Here is a 20,567-nt window from a genome sequence, read left to right on the forward strand (position 1 = left end):
CTTGACCCTGAAGTGATCACAGCCGCATTGTCTTACTCCCCTACCAGAGGAATCATAGGGGCGTTGCACTTTGAAGGTACCCATGTCATATCGTCCTGGAAACACCGCACAAGGAAGCTCATTCCACAGCTTTGTAGTACGTGGAAGAAAGCTCCTTGAAAACCATACTGTGGAGGACCGCCACACAAACATATGATATCCTAATTTGTGGCGTATCGTGCCAAGGCGGAATACGGCGGCAGGAATCTGGTCAATCAGCTCTGTGGAGTACACGTGAGAAATGCGGTAGAAGACTGTGAAGCGACGTCTGTACGCAACGCCAAGTGATCTAGCCTTTTACAGAGCACTGGGTGCCCGACAATTCGAGCAGTTCTGCTTGCACGCGGCAAATGGTTCGAGCTGATATTGGGATGCGCCAGACGAGAGAGGACAGCAATAAATTAGTATGACTTGATTAACAATTAAATGTTAATTTAGAAGAAGTCTCCAACCTATTTGTTTTAGTCGCCGGGAACCAGTCGACAGTGCGTCATAGTTCTAAAAAAAATTATGTATCTTCAAAAAATAATTTTAAATTCGGCGGTCCACCAACTTGCTACTGTAGCGCCACCTTAATTAAAAATAATTCGAAATTATGGCTCTAGCTATTAGCTTTTTAACATTTTATCCATACACGTTTATTTGGAGATGGATACATGAACTTAAAATATAGATTTATGATCAAGCAATTATAGTTAATGCAGCTACTAACATTGAAAATTAGGAATCGTTTTCAATTTGCTAATGTAAAACGAATCACTACGTCGTATATTACGGCGAGCTTTACTTACAGTATAAAATGTTTAATAAAAAATATACCGCCTTAATTCTAAAGATAAAATGAAAATATTTACACAACCACAATCTTTTTTATCGTTATAAAAGTTATTCCTACTCAATTGCAATTAATAAACATCAACAAAAGCGCTTAAAATACATCTACTGCCTATTACATAATTATTATGCTGTAAAAAGGTACGTAACTTAATTTAATCTGAAAAATATACGCAAAGGTTTTGAGTAAAACGAATTTTGTAGTTTGGGTCAGACTTATAAAAGGAGGGAAAACAATTTGGTATAGAATGCAAACGTATGTAGAATATAATTTTTTTCAATTTTGAAAAAATATATAAGATACCTGTTTGTCACCACTGTTTGACATGCAGTCCAATTATAATCCTATTTTCACCGGACTATTTAGATATAAAGGGGCGAGTGTTTGTTGGAGTCTGCACAGCGACAAAGATCTGAATTTATTACAAACCTTTACAGCGGCAGCACTAGTACGAGAGGTCCAGAGGCAATATCTGCCCCGAATGAAAATTGAGTGAAGAAGTTAAATTAAGAATAGGAGCCCTGCGTTCTCGGCACTTATTCGTAACACCACGGTGTTATTTACCAAAAGGCAAAAGGTATCTCGCATTACTTTGATTAAGAACTAGGGCTGGCGCTGCTTAAATAACACTAATTAAATACCTACTAGGACGAAGTACATATTAGTGTGGTTTAAAAAGTTGACTGTACAAAATTTTGAACCGTATAAAATGTTGAATATAAAAACTAGGAGTATTCTTGCGTGCTGGCTTGGCAGCTTGACATATTAGCCACGCCATTCCCGAACTGACTGTCCATTTTCGACAATCCACACCGAACCACTTTGAGCCTTTTGTAATATTTCAATTAGAGCTCTTCCAACATGTTCTGCGCTGAAATTTTAATTAATAAATTAAAATCGACGCATAATATTATTTTAATTTACAAGTTATTACCATTTAAGAAACTACTTAAAGTAATTAAAAAGTACATAATTATCAAAAATCCTAAAAGTTAAACTAAATAAATACGTAATTTAAGCTAAAATAATAAACTAGAAGTGCCGAAAACTAGGCTTCATAAAATAAGAAATTCAATTGTCAAGTTAGTGATTTTTACTTCTACTTTTACTGCTATTTTTTACTACCACGATACCACACTATATTGTATTCTACGTAATTAAATACTATAGTTTATGTTATACTCTGAAGTGCTGTTTTTGGACGTCTTGCTATCTCTTAGATTTAGACTTTTGATAAGGAGGTAAAAGGTATTATTACCACATGGTAATATTAATCCCCTTTATCTCCATATTAAGCCCCGCCGATTCTGTTCTATCCACAAAAATATAATCATATACTTACCAAAGTCCAAATAGCATATAGACAAAGCGTGTGAAAGAGAAGATACGTGTCTAAAGGATCTACAGTAAGATAGTCAAGATCCGGAGTGAATTTTGATTGACCAGTCTTAAACAGTTAGCCCACGCTGGGTATTAGATACTTAGTATATTTTCAATATTAAACTACTGAATTAGCTAACTCAGACATTGACTTTTAATACTATAATATCATTGCACATTGACGGGCTGTCTGGTCTTTGCGCTACTTTAATCTAAAGTATATGTTTATAACATATTTTTGTGATAAAAATAATTGATCAATAAATAAAGTAATTAATCTAAAATAGTAACTTAACTTAAAACCAGAAGGGACATGGTGTGAAATAGAGAACAAAACTCAACAAATTTTAATATTGATTATAAATAAAAAAATCGGTTAATACCTCTGGGTCTTGGAATTCGCGTTGTCCCGTTGCCAGGCTGCTTCATAATCGGAAGACATTAGTTGTTTGCGGATTTCTTTTATAAGCCCCGTGTCTGTAAGCCCTGGACATAGCACAATGCTTCTCACGCCAGATAAATTGACGTGGTATTGGTCCTGAAATATATCATGTTACAGTGATTAGCGGCCCACTTAAAGTAGATCTTTCCATTTGTATAGTTGTAAGGATCTTGAAATAATATTTTATGATCTTAGCCTACCAGTTTTAGCGGAAATTTTGCGGCGTTATGAATTCGCGCCGCGAACAGTCACGAAGCCTTATTGTAAAATATTAGCAGCAATTTTTCCATACAAACGTTCTCGACTGATACTCTTGGGTTTAAACCTAGATCAATAGTTTTTTTCAATTAGTATCGTCATTATCTGTGTTTATCTGTTTATTTTCGTAAGAGCTAGATAACTTTAAACAATAATAACCGAAAAATTAAGTCCGAAACAGAATAGTTATTACGTCCCCATTCAGTTTCCTAACTTTTAGGTATAGGAATAATAGAAATAAATTAATAAATAAGGAATATAACTTTTAGGAAATAGTCGAGAACGTAAGGCTGGTTTTCAGCCGGAGTTGTCTCGTCTGCGTTAGCGCGACAGAAATATTAATTAAATCTGAGGAAGGCCTCAGATAATGTTACCTATGTAGTAGGTATGTGCCAGTAGGCAAACGGTACCTACATTTATTTGTCTATTTTTGTAGTGTCTGCTTGAACGTGACGTCACAATGATGTCACTAAGATGGCGAAATTTGCCTCTCGCTCTAACTTAGGGGTGCTTGGTCATATGGCTGTATCTTTGTTGTATGTAAAAGCTTTGAAAACTTAACAATAATAAGCCCCATGCTCAAAGTAACATATAATACAAATTGTGTTTGTTTTTCAGCGACAGAGTTTTTTCATGTTTTCTTAGGATTTATATTGAATAGACTATTTATATAAATTTTTAAAATTTATGTTTGAATCACATTCTCCGTGGTCCAATTGTGCTATCAATATTTCTACTACTATTAAAAGGGTTATCTGTACTCTGTGTTGTCTTGTTACTTGATTCACTTACCCCATAAGCCCTAGTGAGTCCAACAACTGCGTAGTTAGTGGCTGTATAGATAGGTGTAGATACTTGTGGTTTCGCAAATGCCGTCGACGCTGTGTTCACGATGGTACCACCTTGCCCGCCGCGGTCTTTTCCCATGTATCGGTACGCGAGTAGTGTACCCCGAATGACGCCATTCTACAAACACAACTAATGTTACAGGTATACTCTTATTAATACGTTAAAACAACCCAGTGACCTTGCTTCTTGAGCGAGGGATGTACGAGTCGTATTTAAAGGAAAAATAAAATACTACTGCCAATTCCTAGGTACACCATAGTACTGGTCTCTAGATACATAGGGTATGTTGCACCTTGGCCATAAATCCCTTTCTTTTGTTTTAATAATTAAAACATGTATGTAAGTATGAAATATACATTTTTGATATTTTTGTGATGAATACTCAAATAATTAAAATTTCAAAATATGCAAAAATGGTTTGAGTAGTTACCTACAGTTCATCAAATCAAATAAAACAACAGATATCTAAAAAACTTCTAGGTATTACCTACAGGTACTAAACAGGTCCCCTACTCTGTGGTCAGAACAACATAATATTACATTAGCACGCATAGGTAATTTTATTAAATTAGAATAAATACTAAAATATTAATTAAATAATGTTTGATTTTAGGTTACATACCAGATTCACGTCGACTTCCAACTCCCAAAACCTGTCGTTCATCACACCTGCGTTGTTTATCACAATGTCTAGCCGGTTAAAGACTTTTATGGTCATTTCGAATGCCTCTGCAGGGACAAGATTAGAAATAAGAAAATATATAAATAATTTTGTATATTCACGTTGACATAATGTGTGATAAAATATAATTTTCAAAAATCCGACGTAAGTATTTTGCTTTAGAAACTAGTGCAGTGTAGTTATAAGTATAAGCCCGTTATTAATTATTTTTAGGTTATAAAGACAACCCTTCCATTGCTAATTCTTTCATTTTTGTTACTTCGTGATGTATTCATGTGAAGAGTTAAGTTAATAACTTACCTAGGGTTCTAATCATTTAAACAATTTGTTATAATTTAAAGTGATAATTGGGATTAATGACAAAAATAAAATTTTAAAAACAAAATTTATGAACGATGCGGGACTCGAAGCCACAACCTGAGAGTTGAACAAAGCATACAAGATTTATGAACTTTACGTCACTCTAACGGTTGGTTCAGTTGGAAAGAGCGCTCGCACGAACGCGAGCGGTAGCAGCTTAGAGTCCCACATAGTTCATTTTTTTTTTCAAATATAATTTCTGATCATTTACCAAGGCAAGCCCTAAATTGAAATCCCCAAGATAGATTGTATATCTTATTAAAAAAAGCGCAAAAAAAAAGAAGAAGCTGAGAGAGTTTCTTGCGCCGCTTCTTCTCTCTCAGAGCGCCATTTGTTTCCGAAGCCGTGGTAGTGTTAGAAATGACATTGTAAAGAATCCTGAAGGAATCAATTTTGAGAAAATAAATGACTTATTATTCCAAATTACACGCGGCCGTCCTAAGCACACCAGCTGGTGAGGCAGAATTATTGTTGCAAAAGCTAAGATAATTTGGAAAATCTAGAGTGAGATGACACGTGAAGTTCAAGATCGGCCTGGATGTCGGAGTAGGTAGTGTGGACTACTTTTACCTTATGTAGGCCCCTAGGGGATAGATGACACTACAGTACTAGTAAGTCGGATTTTATGAACTAAGTTGATAAACTTTAGATAGTGTATACGTTTACATAGAGCCCGCTGCTGTTAGGCAACGTTTTTTACTTTAGTGTGCATGACAAGCCACGCCTTCCACTCGCGATACGTCAGTCACTTTGTTTTAGTGTGCGTGCCTTGCTGAAAATAGAGGCTAACAGTTCGCCGCTATTTTTTTCGATGAATTCACAGCTGTCACAGTCCACCTAGACGTATAATTTATCTAAGCGAAAAACGTGTTCTTTCTATTTTTTAATCTGGTTATAAATAAAATTATTTCGACAACTTATAAAGTTAAAACAATGAATACCATAATAAAATGCCAAGATTATATAGGTACAACTTATAATGCTTAATCCTTAATTTTAATGTTTGTTTTATTTTTAACATCCTGTAGATATAATATTGTTTTGCATGTTTCAAAATAGGTACTCAAAATATAAGCTACTTAATCTTAATATATATAAATCTCGTGTCACAATGTTTGTCCTCAATGGACTCCTAAACTAATGAACGGATTTTAATGGTGATTACATCATGGAGTGCAGTTTGGTCCAACTTGAGAGATAGGGTAGTTTTTATTTCGATTTGGGACCCATAAATATTTTTATTTTCAATATTTGTTTTGTATGGACATATTTTCTATGAGAGAATTTAGTGACGCACGGTTTGACAGTTCCGCTGTGAAACAATTTCATTCTAACAACAGGGAGCATATTTACGAAATAATTTTTGATGTTTTGAAATATAAAACAGTTTGTTTTTTTACTATCTACAGAACAACGTCTGTCGGGGCAGCTAGTTACCTAATAAAATAAAAATTATATAGTAAATAAATATAATAAAATATAATAGTAATAAATAAAATAAAAAAATATACCTACTACTTATACTATAACATTACCATCCAAGAAAGGATGGCTCGTAGGGAAAAAAATATTGATACATTTTTATAGATAATTTTATTAGATCTACAATTTTTGTCTGGGTTGATTTTATTATAAAACTTAGTTTTGCTGAAAACACGAAAATCTCATTTTTGGCCTTTGACCTGGAGCAATTTTTTTTCCATCCACGAGAATGACGGGGAACTTAAAAAAAATATTTATAATTATGTTTTTAACAATTTTACTGATTCTCAGCTTGTGATTTCATCCACCTTCTCATTTTTTGGTCTAGATTGACCAAACTAAAAGTTTAACGTAAGTAAAGTCGAAACATCTCATCTCATCTCCGCTAAAATCGTAATTCGTATTTGTGAATGGAGTGTAAACTTACCCTCGTACTGCGGATAGTCGGTAACATCGCACTGACAAAAGAGCACGTTCTTCCGACCATATTTCACGCCTAGCTCATCGGCAACGTGCTCACCGATCTCAGAATCGATATCACACAATGAAACCTGAAAAATGCGTTGATTTAACCTAGATTGCGAGCTTTATGCCTATCGTATTACGTTTAAACTGCAGTCTCCTATAGCGACTCCGATATCCGATTCAATGACAGCGCCCTACATTTTAATTACGCCAAGTGCATTTTAAAATATTGCATTCGTGATTATAAACTGCGTGATTTTTCATTTACTTTGTTCTTTTGATTATTTTGATAAAATTTATTGCTTCATTTATAAAATTATATCATAAAATTATACGACCAACAGCCCCGTCCCATGTAGTCCCAAACAGTCTAATAAAATATAAGATATGGCGAATATTTATCTCAATTCCTGAGAATTTAATAAAATGTCCCTTATTTTATCGATTTAAAATAGAGTTGTAACCCATTACCTTGAACCACGCTTGAACTAACAAGGCATAAAGTTAACGTACCTTTGCGCCATTCTTGAGCAGCTCCTCACAATACGAAAGGCCGATGCCAGCAGCCGCTCCAGTTATTAACGCAACCTTTCCTTTTAATTCCATATTAGATGTAATACAAGTACTATGCACCAAGATGTGCGGCCGTCTGTACGTACGCCGTCTGGGCGAGTGTTTCGATCGCGGCGGAACCTCGCCTGAAAGGGACGCGGTGGGCGCACTCCCCTTTTCTCCCCAAAATTCCCCTTTTGTAGTAAATATACGCACGATTGCATGGCACTCTCGCTGTCGGCTGTCCTGTGATTCAGTATAGAGTAGCCGCTTCACAGGATGCTCGCTTATTTATAGATTCACGATGCAACGTAGTACGACAGTCATATGTTTCATACAGGTAACGTAAGCTAACATCGTAAACGACACGCAAACTTCCCTCTCGCAACAAATAAAACTCAAATACCATATCGTTTTACTTTATTTGTCAATTTCTCAATATTAATTGGGGTACAATAAATTTTTCTAGAGTAAAATACGCAAATTTTTCAGTTTTTTTCGACTCGTTTCATATATTTAATATTTCCTCCCAGAAAAAGAACACTGCCAAGCGACAACCCACGAGTAGAAGTATTGCAACATTTATTTAACAATGATAAAAATCGATATAATTATTTGGTTTAGAATTACAAGGAAATAAAATAAAACGAAGTACAAAACTGAAAATTTAAAAAGGTATCTAAAATACGAAAATATTAGTTGTATAATTATATCACAATATATTGTTAGGACATTAATTATTATATTACAAATATGGTACAGGCAATGATTTGATTTACCTGTATAATAATTCAATGATTTTACAATAATAAAACACAAAAATTGATTCATATTATCGTACAAATTTAAAATATCACAGATTACATAGGCAAAGAATTAGATAGAAATATTTACAAACTATTATACAAAATCACATTTTACACAGTCATATCCTGTTAATAATAATTTTAATGACGATAAATTATTTTGAATCTAGGCCTAAATTTATTTCGGCGATCTAATAATTAAAGAAACTTTCACATTTAAAAATACTATGTTTAGAGCGTAACTATGTAAGTAAAACATATTTTATTTACATGTAGTAGGTAGATATGTCTGTGAATAAATTAAAGTTATGTATATAATAAGAACGAAGAAGCATAAAAAGAAAGTAAAATATTGAGGGACTGAAAAGAGATCGTTTTTGTAATCTAATTATATTTAAGTACAACAAATTTCTTAGCAACAGATAAGCTTAGGTTATCTTTATTTATTATTATCTACTGATGCTGTTACTAGAATTTTAAGTTAAGTTCAATTAAAAAAAATCGTAATATCGGCCTGAAAATTATAATAGTTAAACTCTAAACATAGTTTTTCATCATAGAATGACAGAATATTTAATTTTGTTAAGGATGGCCGTGTAGGTATAAAATCATTAGGGTGAATGGAAACCAGAAATTCATCATGGTATTTAAATTGGAAACGCAAAAGTCACGATATATAAATAAGTCAATACTAAATTATTGTGTATAATCATGAATCACAAAGTGCACGAACTGGTGGTATATTCATATAAACTATTTTGATGGTATATTCACACAAACTGATTTCTATTCACCCTTGAGATATACATCTCGTTAATATTATCGAGTGTTATGAGTTATGTACTTGGTCGGCCCCGGCCGCGGGAACAGCTTTCGCGAGGTAGGAGAAGGAACGAGCATTCGGCAGGCCTGCGATCACGCACGCACTCAGCGCCGAGCGAGTGAGGTTCATGGGAGCCGCGTCGTACCATTCCATCGTATCTCCGTCGTAGCACTCTACGTGGGGAATCGTTGTGGAACCTGAGTTGGTACAAATTCTTAATACCTACATATACAGAATTCTTAATACCTATGTATATAAAGAGACTCATACATCGGAAATGCGAATCTCCAATGTAGTTGTTTTTATTTTTTATTTCGTTACCCTGCTTGTTCCTAAGCAGGGTAACGAACATTGACATTATGAACTGCAAATTAACGCTTCATAAGATGACGTATGAAGGAGCGCCCGTCATTAGCCTAAATATTGAAGGAAACGAGAGCTATTCACATAACTATACCTCGTTACTTCTTAATATAAAAAAAAACTTACCATTGAATCCTCCGATAACAAATATCATGTCATCCAAGAGGACGGTGGCGAAGTTACTCCTTGCACTGAACATCTCCGTGACCTCCTGCCATTCGCCGCCACGTTGAGGGCAGAACCTTTCGCCTGCTCAAACCAACTTTATGTCAAACTTATAGGAATAATATAAATCTAGTAAAACTATTGGTAGCCTTTGAGCTTAGAGTATGCTCTGTGCTTGAAGGTCATAAGAAGAAATACAGCCGTTATTAACTCCAGTGAGGTTGTGCGATGGAAGAAATTCAGGGCCGGACGCCACCAAGACACGGGTGGATTTTGTCGCATTTCGACGTTAAACTTGAAATTTCAAAAAGGTTTTTAAAGAGGATGAGGACACAGAGTAGATATAATATATATGGGTTACCTGATGGTATGATTTCACAGCAGCCTATACTCCTCTCCTCTCATATAGGTGAGATTAAACGCTGCTACGTAAGGCTACCTATACGCTACAATTATTATTTCAAATTTAAAGAGCATGAATAAAATAGATAAACTGCCTGTATTCATTGAGTCAAATTAAAATTCATAATGAATATTGGGCAAGGTTAACCTTGGTGATTAAATTTAAATCTTTTTAATGAATTACTTAACGTAACGTTAAGGATATGAATTACTTAACGTATAAACTATCACGACGAGAGGAAAGGGCGCGCATGAAAATCAAACAAACGGAAACATTTCATTTTTAAATGCTTATATATAGCTTTTCGGATATCTAAATAAAACGGATCTTCAATATTCACTGTTACTTTCTGCAGGTGAAAGTTTCAGTTTAAGTCACTTACTTATAATACTACACTTATTTACACTTATTTATAATATTAATTTTGATAAGTATAATAATAATAATAATATTGGCACACTTTTACATAAATTATCTTGCCCCAAACTAGGCATAGCCTGTACTATGGGTACAAGACAACGATATATTCAATACAATATACTTACTTAAACATACATAAAACCATATAAACATGCATGGCTCGGAAACAAACATCCATATTCATCATATAAATGATTGCACCTATCGGGATTTGAACCTGTTACCTCTATCTTAGTAGTCAGGGTGAGTAACCATTCGGCTATATGGATCGTCAAAGTATAGCAGTCATCTAACCCGTATTTAATCGGCTGTATCCATTGAACCCTCCAAGGGCGTACAAGGAGTCCCTGTACGCGATGAGACTGACGCCAGATCTAGGACTCAGCATGGATCTGATGAAGCTCCACTGCTTCGTCTCAGAGTCGTACACTTCGGCAGAGCTCAACACTTCTTGGCCGTTGAAACCACCAACTATATATATCTGTAGGTATTATACTAATTATTCACACGTTTTTATAAGCTATTATAATGACAACAAGTAGAAATGTACTACAAATAGTGCGTACACCTTTCTAAAAGGCCTGCAGCGCCCCTGATTCCTCTGGTGTTGCAAGAAAATGTGGGCGGCGGTGATCACTATTATACTTCCATAAAAAAATAAGTACCCACGAAGTAGGTACTAGAACCTAAAGCTTAGTGAGATTTTTGAGTTTATGATGGTGTAAGAATTTATCGTTTTTAGGGTGCTGTACCCAAGGTGTAAAAACGGAACCCTATTACTAAGATTCCGATGTCCGTCTGTCACCAGGCTGTATGTCATGAACTGAGATAGTTGGAAAGTAGAAATTTTCACAGATGATGATGTCTGTTGCCGCTATTACAACAAAAAAATATGTAAAAAAAACAGAATTAATATTGAAGGGAGCTCCCATACAAAAAACGTGATTTTATAGATGATGTTTTTTAGATTCTAAAGGAATCAATTTTGATAGAATAAATACCTTTAGATAATGCTACGGAACCCTTCGTCCGTGAGTTCGACTCGCTCTTGGCGGATGTTTTTTCAAAACAATTTAACATTCAATCTAGGACCTCCTTCAGTGAAGTTAATTATACAGAGAATTTTTTAAAAATAACATCTACACAAATACTTAATCACCGGTACTCAAATAAGTACTACGAATACATAATATTATGTTATGTATTATTGTGAGAACCACCGCTCGCCATTTACATTCAACATTGTAGTTTAGGTAGGTCGTAGTTCGATATTAGTTATACAATCTCTAAATTACAATTACTTCTGTCATGGACAAATTCAATAGATCACACGAGTTCAAAGGAAGACAGAAGTGAAAGAAAATAATTAAAGTTGTAAATCAAAGGCATAAAGTAACTATATTTATAGGTAACTGAATGTGTAAGGTGTCGTGTTAAGCTGCATTTAGTGCTTCACCAAGCGACGGTCAGCGCAGACCACAAAGTACCTTAGTAAGAGTGAAAATTCCATTTCAAATATAGTCAAATGTTTCGTAAGTATACATAAAGATATTCGCTGACCCGACAAACGCTGTTCTGTCAATAGGAAAAAATATGATGTAAGTATTCGGGAATAATGTAGTGTAAAGCCATCGGAATTGTGTTATCTAATTTAATTAGTTAAAAATGAAACAAAAACGTATTTCTGAATCATCATACCCTACTTTCACTACCCTTCCATTATTGTAGTAGATAAGTCGGAGCGAGAGGAGGATCGTATTGTATCAAGCAATTATTGGTGTAAAAGAGAAAAATATCTAACTTATTTAAAATGTACCGCTTTATAGTTGCCAATTTAAGTATTAGGATGGATATAGTATGTTTTCCTCAAGAGAAAGACAGATGCCATTGCGGACTTTTCTGTAGACCTATATAAGATAGACAATTCTACCATACATTTTTTATATAACTCAAACGGTTTAGACTGCGTTTTCGTTGAAAGCTGAAAAGAGTTGAAAGACGGCTTATATTTTTCGGACACCTCCAACAAATATCGTTAAAGTATACAAATGTGTAAACAAAAACTTAATAAGTTATACTAAAAGCTTCCCCGAGAACCACGCTATCTATTGGTAAAAAGAACATGAAAATCGATGCAGTAGTTTGAGTTTATCGCGAACAGACAGACAGACTAACTCGGTGGAGGACTTTGTTTTATAATAATATGTAGTGATAAAAAAAGGCTTCGCGTGTCACTCGCCTAAAGACGCTCAAAAGGCTTGAAACACAAAACAACAGGTTTATGCCCAACAAGAGCTTGGTTCATAAAATAACTTCATCACCAACCTTTCCTCCGAGCGAAGCTGCGCTAGCGTCGGAGCGCTGTTTATTCATGGGAGTTGTCATTTCCCACTGGTTTTTTTCAGGATAATAACGTTCTACTGAGGACATGCGCGTTCTGCCATTATAACCTCCCAAAGCATAGATGAGATTGTCTGAAAATTTGAACGAATAGAAATACATACCCACTACATACATATACATAATACCGAATATAGGTTGACTATCTGAACACAAAACTATAATAATATTCCTAAAGTGGGAGCCAGTAAAGTTATCCATACATCCGTGGTTTAAACAAATTAAATTTGTAACCAAAATTTATGAACGATTGTTTGGTTCAAACATTTTATTATGGTGATGAGTACATGGTACCGATGGTATGGTACGGTACAGATATAATTTCTCATCAAGTCTTCAATAACAACTTGACCAGGGCTGTTATAATATCAAATATGGATATTGATGTTTACAATCGAATGGTTTAATCTGTTACCCCAAAAAGTCAAAAACTACCATCCATACGGAAATACATGCCACAGACCTGAGAAGAACGGGTGCAAGAAGTTTAGCGAGCTTCTTTTTTTTCTAAAAAAATTTCGATACAAAAAAAAATATAATTCAAATAGGCTGATGGCGGTCGCTCCATTCCCAATCTGTGATATTATTAAGAAAGTCGTTTATGGAATAGTTACCTTAACGTCTTTTAACAATTCATGCGTATCACTGACTATCGAGTGATTTCTCGTTCCACAATTTTTCTCAAAAGAAAAAAATAAATTCTGTGCTTAATATTTTTTTTTATAAAAATAAGGGACGAGACGAGCAGGACGTTGAGTTGATGGTAATTGATAGGCCCTGCCCATTACAATGCAGTACCGCTCCGGATTATTGAAAAACCCAAAAGTCTGAACGGCACTACAATAATTGCGCTCGTCACCTAGAGACATAAGATGTTAAGTCTCATTTGCCCAGTAATTTCACTAGCTATGGCGTCCTTCAGACCGAAACACAATAGTGCTCACACTTAATATATGATAGTTGTGTTTTATCTATACTCTATACTAATATTATAAAGAGGAAAGATTTATTTGTTTGTTTGTATTGAATAGGCTCCGCAACTACTGAACCGATTTGAATAATTCTTTCATAGTTGGGAAGTTATATTATCCCCGGTTGATAAAGGGTACATTACATTTTCAAAAAATTAGGGATCCCTACTAAAAGTCCAATAACGTAACCCAAGATGAAAAAATATGTACGCGAAGGTCGCCGCGGGGTATCAGCTATATCGTATAATATTGTTACCGTGGACGACTACGCTAACGTAACACCGAGCTTGATACATGCAAGCTCTCTCGTGCCAAGTATTGGTGACTGGATCATAGCATCGAACTGTATTGAAATGATCGCTGCCGTCGAATCCGCCGATCATGTATATCAGATTGTGGAGCGTACACAGGCCGTGGTACGCACGAGGTGTTAGATCCATGTGTATTGAAAGAAACCAACGATCCGCTCTGTGGGAGAATTCATAGGTTAGATATATATTAGTTTACATTGCTGTTGAACACTGTTGTTGGAAAAAATATCTATATATATATACCTACTCTGATCTATAATCTGCCACCTAACCTAAATAAATTGATATATTTTTATTCAAATTAGGAGGATTCAAATATTTTTTTATCGAAGACGAGGACAAACGACTGTTAAGTGAGTCTTGGTAGTATTCAATAGACATTGAACATTATACTGCAACGAAATAAGGTGTTCATTTGAATGAATGTTTTAATGTTATCTGTATAAGTTGAATGAATTATATGCACGTATGATAATTTTCGATTCCACATTTGACAACTGACAACTCACCCCGCACCGCATCGTGTAGCTAAATAACGTAACATTTAGGAAACTAAACTTATACTATACATATTATATAGCTAAAAAAGAGCGATTATTCTAAAAAAAACATCGGTTAAGATTAGGTACATATGTAAAGATAAGATTTTTTTTATGGAATAGGAGAACAAACGAGCGTACGGTTCACCTGGTGTTAAGTGATCACCGCCGCCCACATTCTCTTGCAACACCAGAGGAATCACAAGAGCGTTGCCGGCCTTTAAGGAAGGTGTACGCGCTTTTTTTGAAGGTAGCCATGTCGTATCGTCCCGGAAACACCGCACAAGCAAGCTCATTCCACAGCTTTGTAGTACGAGGGAGAAAGCTCCTTGAAAACCGCACTGTGGAGGACCGCCACACATCCAGATGGTGGGGCTGAAATCCTAACTTGTGGCGTGTCGTGCGAAGGTGGAATTCGTTTGCAGGAATCACGTTAAACAGCTCTTCGGAACACTCCCCGTGATAAATGCGGTAGAAGACACACAATGATGCGACGTCTCTACGCAACGCCAAGAGATCCAGCCGTTCACAGAGCACTGAGACCCCGACAATTCGAGCTGCTCTACGTTGCACGCGGTGACAGCAATACTCCATGTGTGGCCGGACCTGCGCTTTGTAGAGCGCTAGAATGTGGGCCGGCTTGAAGTATTGCCGTGCTCTATTGATGACGCCCAGCCTCTTCGAAGCCAATTTGGCTTTGCCCTCTAGATGGCTACGGAATTGGCAATCGCTCGAGATTTCGAGACCCAGTATTCCGATACTAGGCGCGGCTTTAAGAGAAGTGTTCTCGAAGAGCAGTGATACGACAAATGGGGATTTTTAGTGGTAAACGCGCAAACTTGAGTCTTCTGGGGGTTAAATTGGACAAGGTTCAATTTACCCCATTCCGCGACCTTCTCGAGAGAGGACTCGATAGAAGACACAAGTTTCTCCCGGCACTGGTCGAAGATTTCCCGAGAGAGACCTGCATGGCCCGTGTATACGGCATCACCAGTGCTGTCGTCCGCATAGCAATGTATGTTGGAGGTGTCCAACATATCATTGATATGCAGAAGAAACAGCGTAGGAGATAACACACAGCCTTGGGGCACTCCAGCATTCACTGGCTTCGGGTTCGAGCAATATCCGTCGACAACGACCTGTATGCTACGCCCAGTGAGGAAGCTGGAGGTCCACTTGCTCTCGGGAAGCCCAAATGATGGAAGTTTTGAGAGGAGCGCTTTGTGCCATACACGATCAAAGGCCTTCGCTATATCCAGGCTAACTGCCAGGCCTTCCCCCTTGCTTTCAATAGCCGCCGCCCATCTACGTGTTAGGTATACCAGAAGATCACCTGCCGACCGTCCATGGCGAAAGCCGTACTGTCGGTCGTTTATCAACTGGTGACCCTCTAGGTATACTAAAAGCTGGCGGCTAATTATGCTCTCCATGATTTTGGAGAGCTCATGTGCAACGGTGGCATGGACGGCTGGTTGAAGTTACCAAGAGCAGCTTTCGACAACGACCAGAACTTGCGTGTTCCGGTCGGGTAACTGGAAAGCTGCTCGCCGATTTTGACGACGCGCTTAGACTTCGCACGGGCGATTTGCCGCTTAAAAAATCTAGAGGCACGGTTATATTTCCTCTTAACAACTTTGCGGTTCGGATCCTTTGTGCCCAGCACCGCAACCCAAGTTCAATACGCCTGTTTTTTTGCAGTCAGATGCTGCTTTAACTGACGCATCGAACCAGGGCTGTGATCTGCCACCGATCGGTACTACAGAGCTTGGTATAAAAATATCCATGCCCTGCAGTATCACATCGGCTACTGCAACGGCACAGGCACTGGGATCATCCGAAGGGAAACAAACCTTGCCCCAAGGGTAGGATGCAAAAAAGGAACGCATCCTATCCCAATCTGCTGACTTGTAGTGCCGAACGCGGCGGGTCGCTGGTGGTCTGCGACGTTGGCGTCGGATAGGCACTACACTCCTGACCAGGCAATGGTCGGACGTTCCGAGAGGGGCGTCGACAAAGACTTGGTAACCATCGGGATGTGTAGTCAGCAGAAGATCTAATAAGGACGGCATGTGGCTATCCACATCCGGGAGCCGCGTTGGCGACTCAACCAATTGGGACAGACCATACGCCAATGCAAAATTATGCACAGATCGCCCTGCGTAGTCTGTGGTACGTGATCCAAGCCATTCGGCATTGTGCCCGTTGAAATCACCCAAGACTACGATTTCAGCGGAGGGGATCCGTGCAAGCACGTCGTCAATTGCCGCTTGAACGCAGCCCATGAGATGATCGGTTTCTGCGTTACCACTATGGGACCTGTAGACACACGCATAGATACGGACGCGGTCCTCTAAATCTACGCGGAGCCAGAGAGTAGACAGGTCCCTACCCTCAAAATTGCCGAGACGGCGACAGCAGATATCCTCCCTAACGTACACACATACCCCGGCATGAGGCAAAAAATTGTGCTCAATTTTGTACCCGGGGTACGTTAAATATGACGTATCGCTAGGTCGAGATATCTGCGTCTCCGTAAGGAAACACAAGGCCGGCTGCGCCGTCTCAAGGTGGTGGTGGACGGCGTTTAAATTGGAGTGAATTCCCCTGATATTGCAAAAGTCCACGTTGAGCGTGGAGCGGGGTGCCGTGGTGTTTCTACCTCGTTTGTCCTCGGTCATGCGCGGTTCTGTGCCCACCCCAGAATACGAAGGGCAGCCCGAGCGAGAGTGCTCGGGGAGTGATTCTCCGACTCTGGTAGAGCCGGTACCCTCCTGGGGTAATATCTCTTTATGGACCGCTCTCATATTTTGTTGGGGGGAGGGTTCGGGGTAAGGGATGGCCTCCGGTCCTCGACACTAACCTATGCGAAACATAGCGGCACTAGGCCGCTACTTCACGCCGGTATTCTGTGCGAGTGTGGTAATTAACCCGGACGAGTCTGGCCCGATTGTGCTGACGTCATAAGACGGCAGCGTGACTCTCCCACTTCTAAAAAGCCCTTAGTCGCCTCTTACGACACCCATGGGCCTGGGACTCCCCTATTGTTTTTACGCCCCGGGGAAAGTACAGGGCAAATTAACTCTAACTGCGTGTTAATGTTACAAAAGAGATACATATATTATGTCAATCTAAATTTAGGGATCGAATTTTAGGATGACATAAAAGTATATACATTACCTTGTATCGTAAGTTTCCACAAAACTTGTTGGACTTCCGGCACTCCATCCACCCACAGCAAATAGAACTTCGTAGGGAATCCTGGGCCTTGCCAGAGGATCATTCAGGTCCGCCTCAGTGTCCGGCCTTGAGTCAAGTAAAGTTAAAAACACGACGGCTGGGTAGAGAGCTTCTTGACATTTCTACAAAAACAACTGTTTTAAAGCTCCTTTTTACCCATTTTGCTACCTACTTTCTTACGTGGATTCTTTTTAAAAAAAACCTACTTATAAGTTGAACATTTAAATTAGATATTGTATAACTTAATTTAATTAAGTTAAAACCTACGACCACATTTAGGTTTAAGAAGTTATAAAGATATCATTAGGCAAAAGTAAATAAAAATAACTCGATAAATGTTTTAAAACTGTACCTAAAGAAAACCTCAGTACAAATGTACAAGATATTTTTATACTCTTACCACGAACTATTAATCAAAAGTATATCAAGATTGTACAATTTAAATTTATTACCAAAATTTATGAATGATGCGGGACTCTAACCGCGACCTCTCGAGTTCTGTCCGAGCGCTCTTTCCAACTGAGCTAACCGTTCGAGTATGTATGCATGGGTGATAAATTTTGGTATATGTTATTACACTCTCAGGTTGTGGCGCAACAGGTTGTGAACAATATAATACCAAAATTTACGACCCATGCGTACTCGAACGATTGGCTCAGTTGGCGATGGGTTCGAATCCCGGCTACAAATTTAATTTGTATAAATAATCAGAAGTGAGGGTGATTATCAATTTAAAAATAATAAATTATATTAAAGATTACGTACCTCATCTTCAACAACTGGCTGCCATTGTAAAATTTTTGATTTAAAATATTTATAGCTAATATGTCCATATCGCACGCATGTAAGCAATGTTGGGATATATTTCCTACGACTTTCTAAGTCATGTTCTACCCAAGTTTTTACAGCTTGAAATACTATTTCTTCATTTCGAACATTTAATTCATCATCTCGTAATATATCTTCCAATTCCTCGTACGAAAGCGATTTAAATTCACTGCATTCTTTTAAAATTTTAGCAAAGTTTTGTCTTATATACAACTTTCCTTTCTTTTCTAAGTCGTTACAAAAATAACATCTAGCAAACTTAAATATTCCAAGACAGTTGTGTGGCCGTAATTCTTGCAGCAAAAATTGACAGCATAGCTGTACAATCCCGACCACATCAAACTGATCTGCATACGGCAGCAAAAACTGGACATTTTCAACGGTCACTGTACATGTTCCTGTATAGGCGTAATCTAAAATCAAGCCCATATAATAAGTGGGTACATCCACGAATATTTCCTTTTCTTCGGGCTCGCCTTTCTTCAGAGAATTTACAAAAATAGCTTTAAAGTATGGACTAACTGCTGAAAGTATAGCTCGATGTACCCTGATGGTTTGCATATCTCTACAAATAATAGTACCATCACATAATTGTCCATTTAATCTCAATTCGTTCCATATTGGAGGAAACTCTACCACTGAAATAATTTCTGGCAAACACACGCATTTTCGTCTTTTGGTAACTGTTCTTTTTTTTGTTAGTCTGGGTTTTGTTGTTGAAGAGGTACGAACGAAATTTTTATTTTTTGATAATTTTCGATGTTTCGAATTAAATTCCATCCCTTTCGAAAAAAACGGCGGTCGAAACTATGTATCTGTCGCGGTGACAGATTTTCAGACAAGCATTTGCATTTGTTTTAATTTTCAAACCATCGCTTTCCTTAGATTGTCATTGATATACAAACCAGTACGTTTCATTATTTTTTACAGTTGACATGATCAGAAACCAGAAAAAATAGATGAAAGAAAGCAATTTTTTATAACTTTTGCTTTCGTTATTGCGTTGCTTTGCTTATTGCGTTGAAAATAATAATTGTTACATTTTAAATCAAGGCGCCAAATATCTGTTTTTTAGTTTTATTTATTTAGAACATTGGTAACAAGGCCATCAGCTAAGACCAAAATACATTAAAGAAGAATATTTAATTAAATCATTATCCAATATATTATACTCGATTACAAGAAAAGCCCCCGTTAGTTTTATGGGCAAAGAAAATTCTTGATGTAGGTTAGACCTCCATCCTAAATATCTGTATTCTGTTCCATCTGCAAATAGAAAATCGTATTATGTCATGTTTGTTTTGATTACGACAAATTTACTGAAAGTAGGTGACTGTGGATAAAAAATCAATACTTTTGGAAATAATATTTCTTAAAAAAATTATTAGGTCAAAAGTATTAAAATAGTAGTATAAAAATAATAATAAAAATAGTATAAAAGTAAATAAGTGTGGAAGCTAACTTCTGGATATTTATAGTCACTACGACTTTGGCAGCCACACGCACTACACCCAACCATGATGTCAAAACTTTAAAAGGAATCCTTATTTCACACCAAATTTGTTGAAAACAATAAAATCACAAAATACTATTCGAAAGCTAGTCGCCAACCGAAGGCATGACAGCTCTTGTACTTTTTGTCTCAAAGTTGACACTGTGTAAAACATTAAAATGGGATAAACGATAGAGAGATGTAAGATCAATATGCTTTGTTCTAGTCTATCGCAGCCCAAGATGTATACCGCTTGTCCTTTCTATTTGTGGTCAAGTCACCGATGCGACTTCTGTAATGTTAATATTCGAAGGTCTAAGATCTTTTATAACGATAAAATTTTAAAACTAATAAAAAAAATATCTTTATTTTATTCATTTAATTTTACGAGGTATATTTTAATTCAAATATTACAGGGAACAGTGATAGCTGATAAGTAATCGCAGTCTAATGACTGCAGTTCTC

The 20,567-nt window shown here is 37.1% G+C and overlaps 2 protein-coding genes across 2 annotated transcripts; both read right to left on the reverse strand.

The window, feature by feature from the left end:
* Positions 1-1,419: 1,419 nt before the first annotated feature.
* On the reverse strand, positions 1,420-7,477 carry LOC126966541 (15-hydroxyprostaglandin dehydrogenase [NAD(+)]-like). The gene is made up of 6 exons (XM_050810674.1): positions 7,306-7,477; positions 6,755-6,878; positions 4,426-4,532; positions 3,747-3,920; positions 2,638-2,792; positions 1,420-1,745 (listed from the first exon to the last, which is right to left on the reverse strand). The coding sequence occupies exons 1-6, from the start codon at positions 7,396-7,398 to the stop codon at positions 1,640-1,642; spliced, it is 759 nt and encodes a 252-aa protein (XP_050666631.1). The 5' UTR covers positions 7,399-7,477; the 3' UTR covers positions 1,420-1,639.
* Positions 7,478-7,747: 270 nt separating this feature from the next.
* On the reverse strand, positions 7,748-19,426 carry LOC126966496 (kelch-like protein 10). Its single transcript, XM_050810599.1, has 7 exons — positions 18,548-19,426; positions 17,723-17,904; positions 13,952-14,163; positions 12,650-12,798; positions 10,619-10,805; positions 9,463-9,585; positions 7,748-9,170 (listed from the first exon to the last, which is right to left on the reverse strand). The coding sequence occupies exons 1-7, from the start codon at positions 19,388-19,390 to the stop codon at positions 8,980-8,982; spliced, it is 1,887 nt and encodes a 628-aa protein (XP_050666556.1). The 5' UTR covers positions 19,391-19,426; the 3' UTR covers positions 7,748-8,979.
* Positions 19,427-20,567: the final 1,141 nt, after the last annotated feature.

The sequence above is a fragment of the Leptidea sinapis genome, chromosome 10 (assembly GCF_905404315.1).
Source record: "Leptidea sinapis chromosome 10, ilLepSina1.1, whole genome shotgun sequence".
Lineage (NCBI taxonomy): Eukaryota > Metazoa > Arthropoda > Insecta > Lepidoptera > Pieridae > Leptidea > Leptidea sinapis.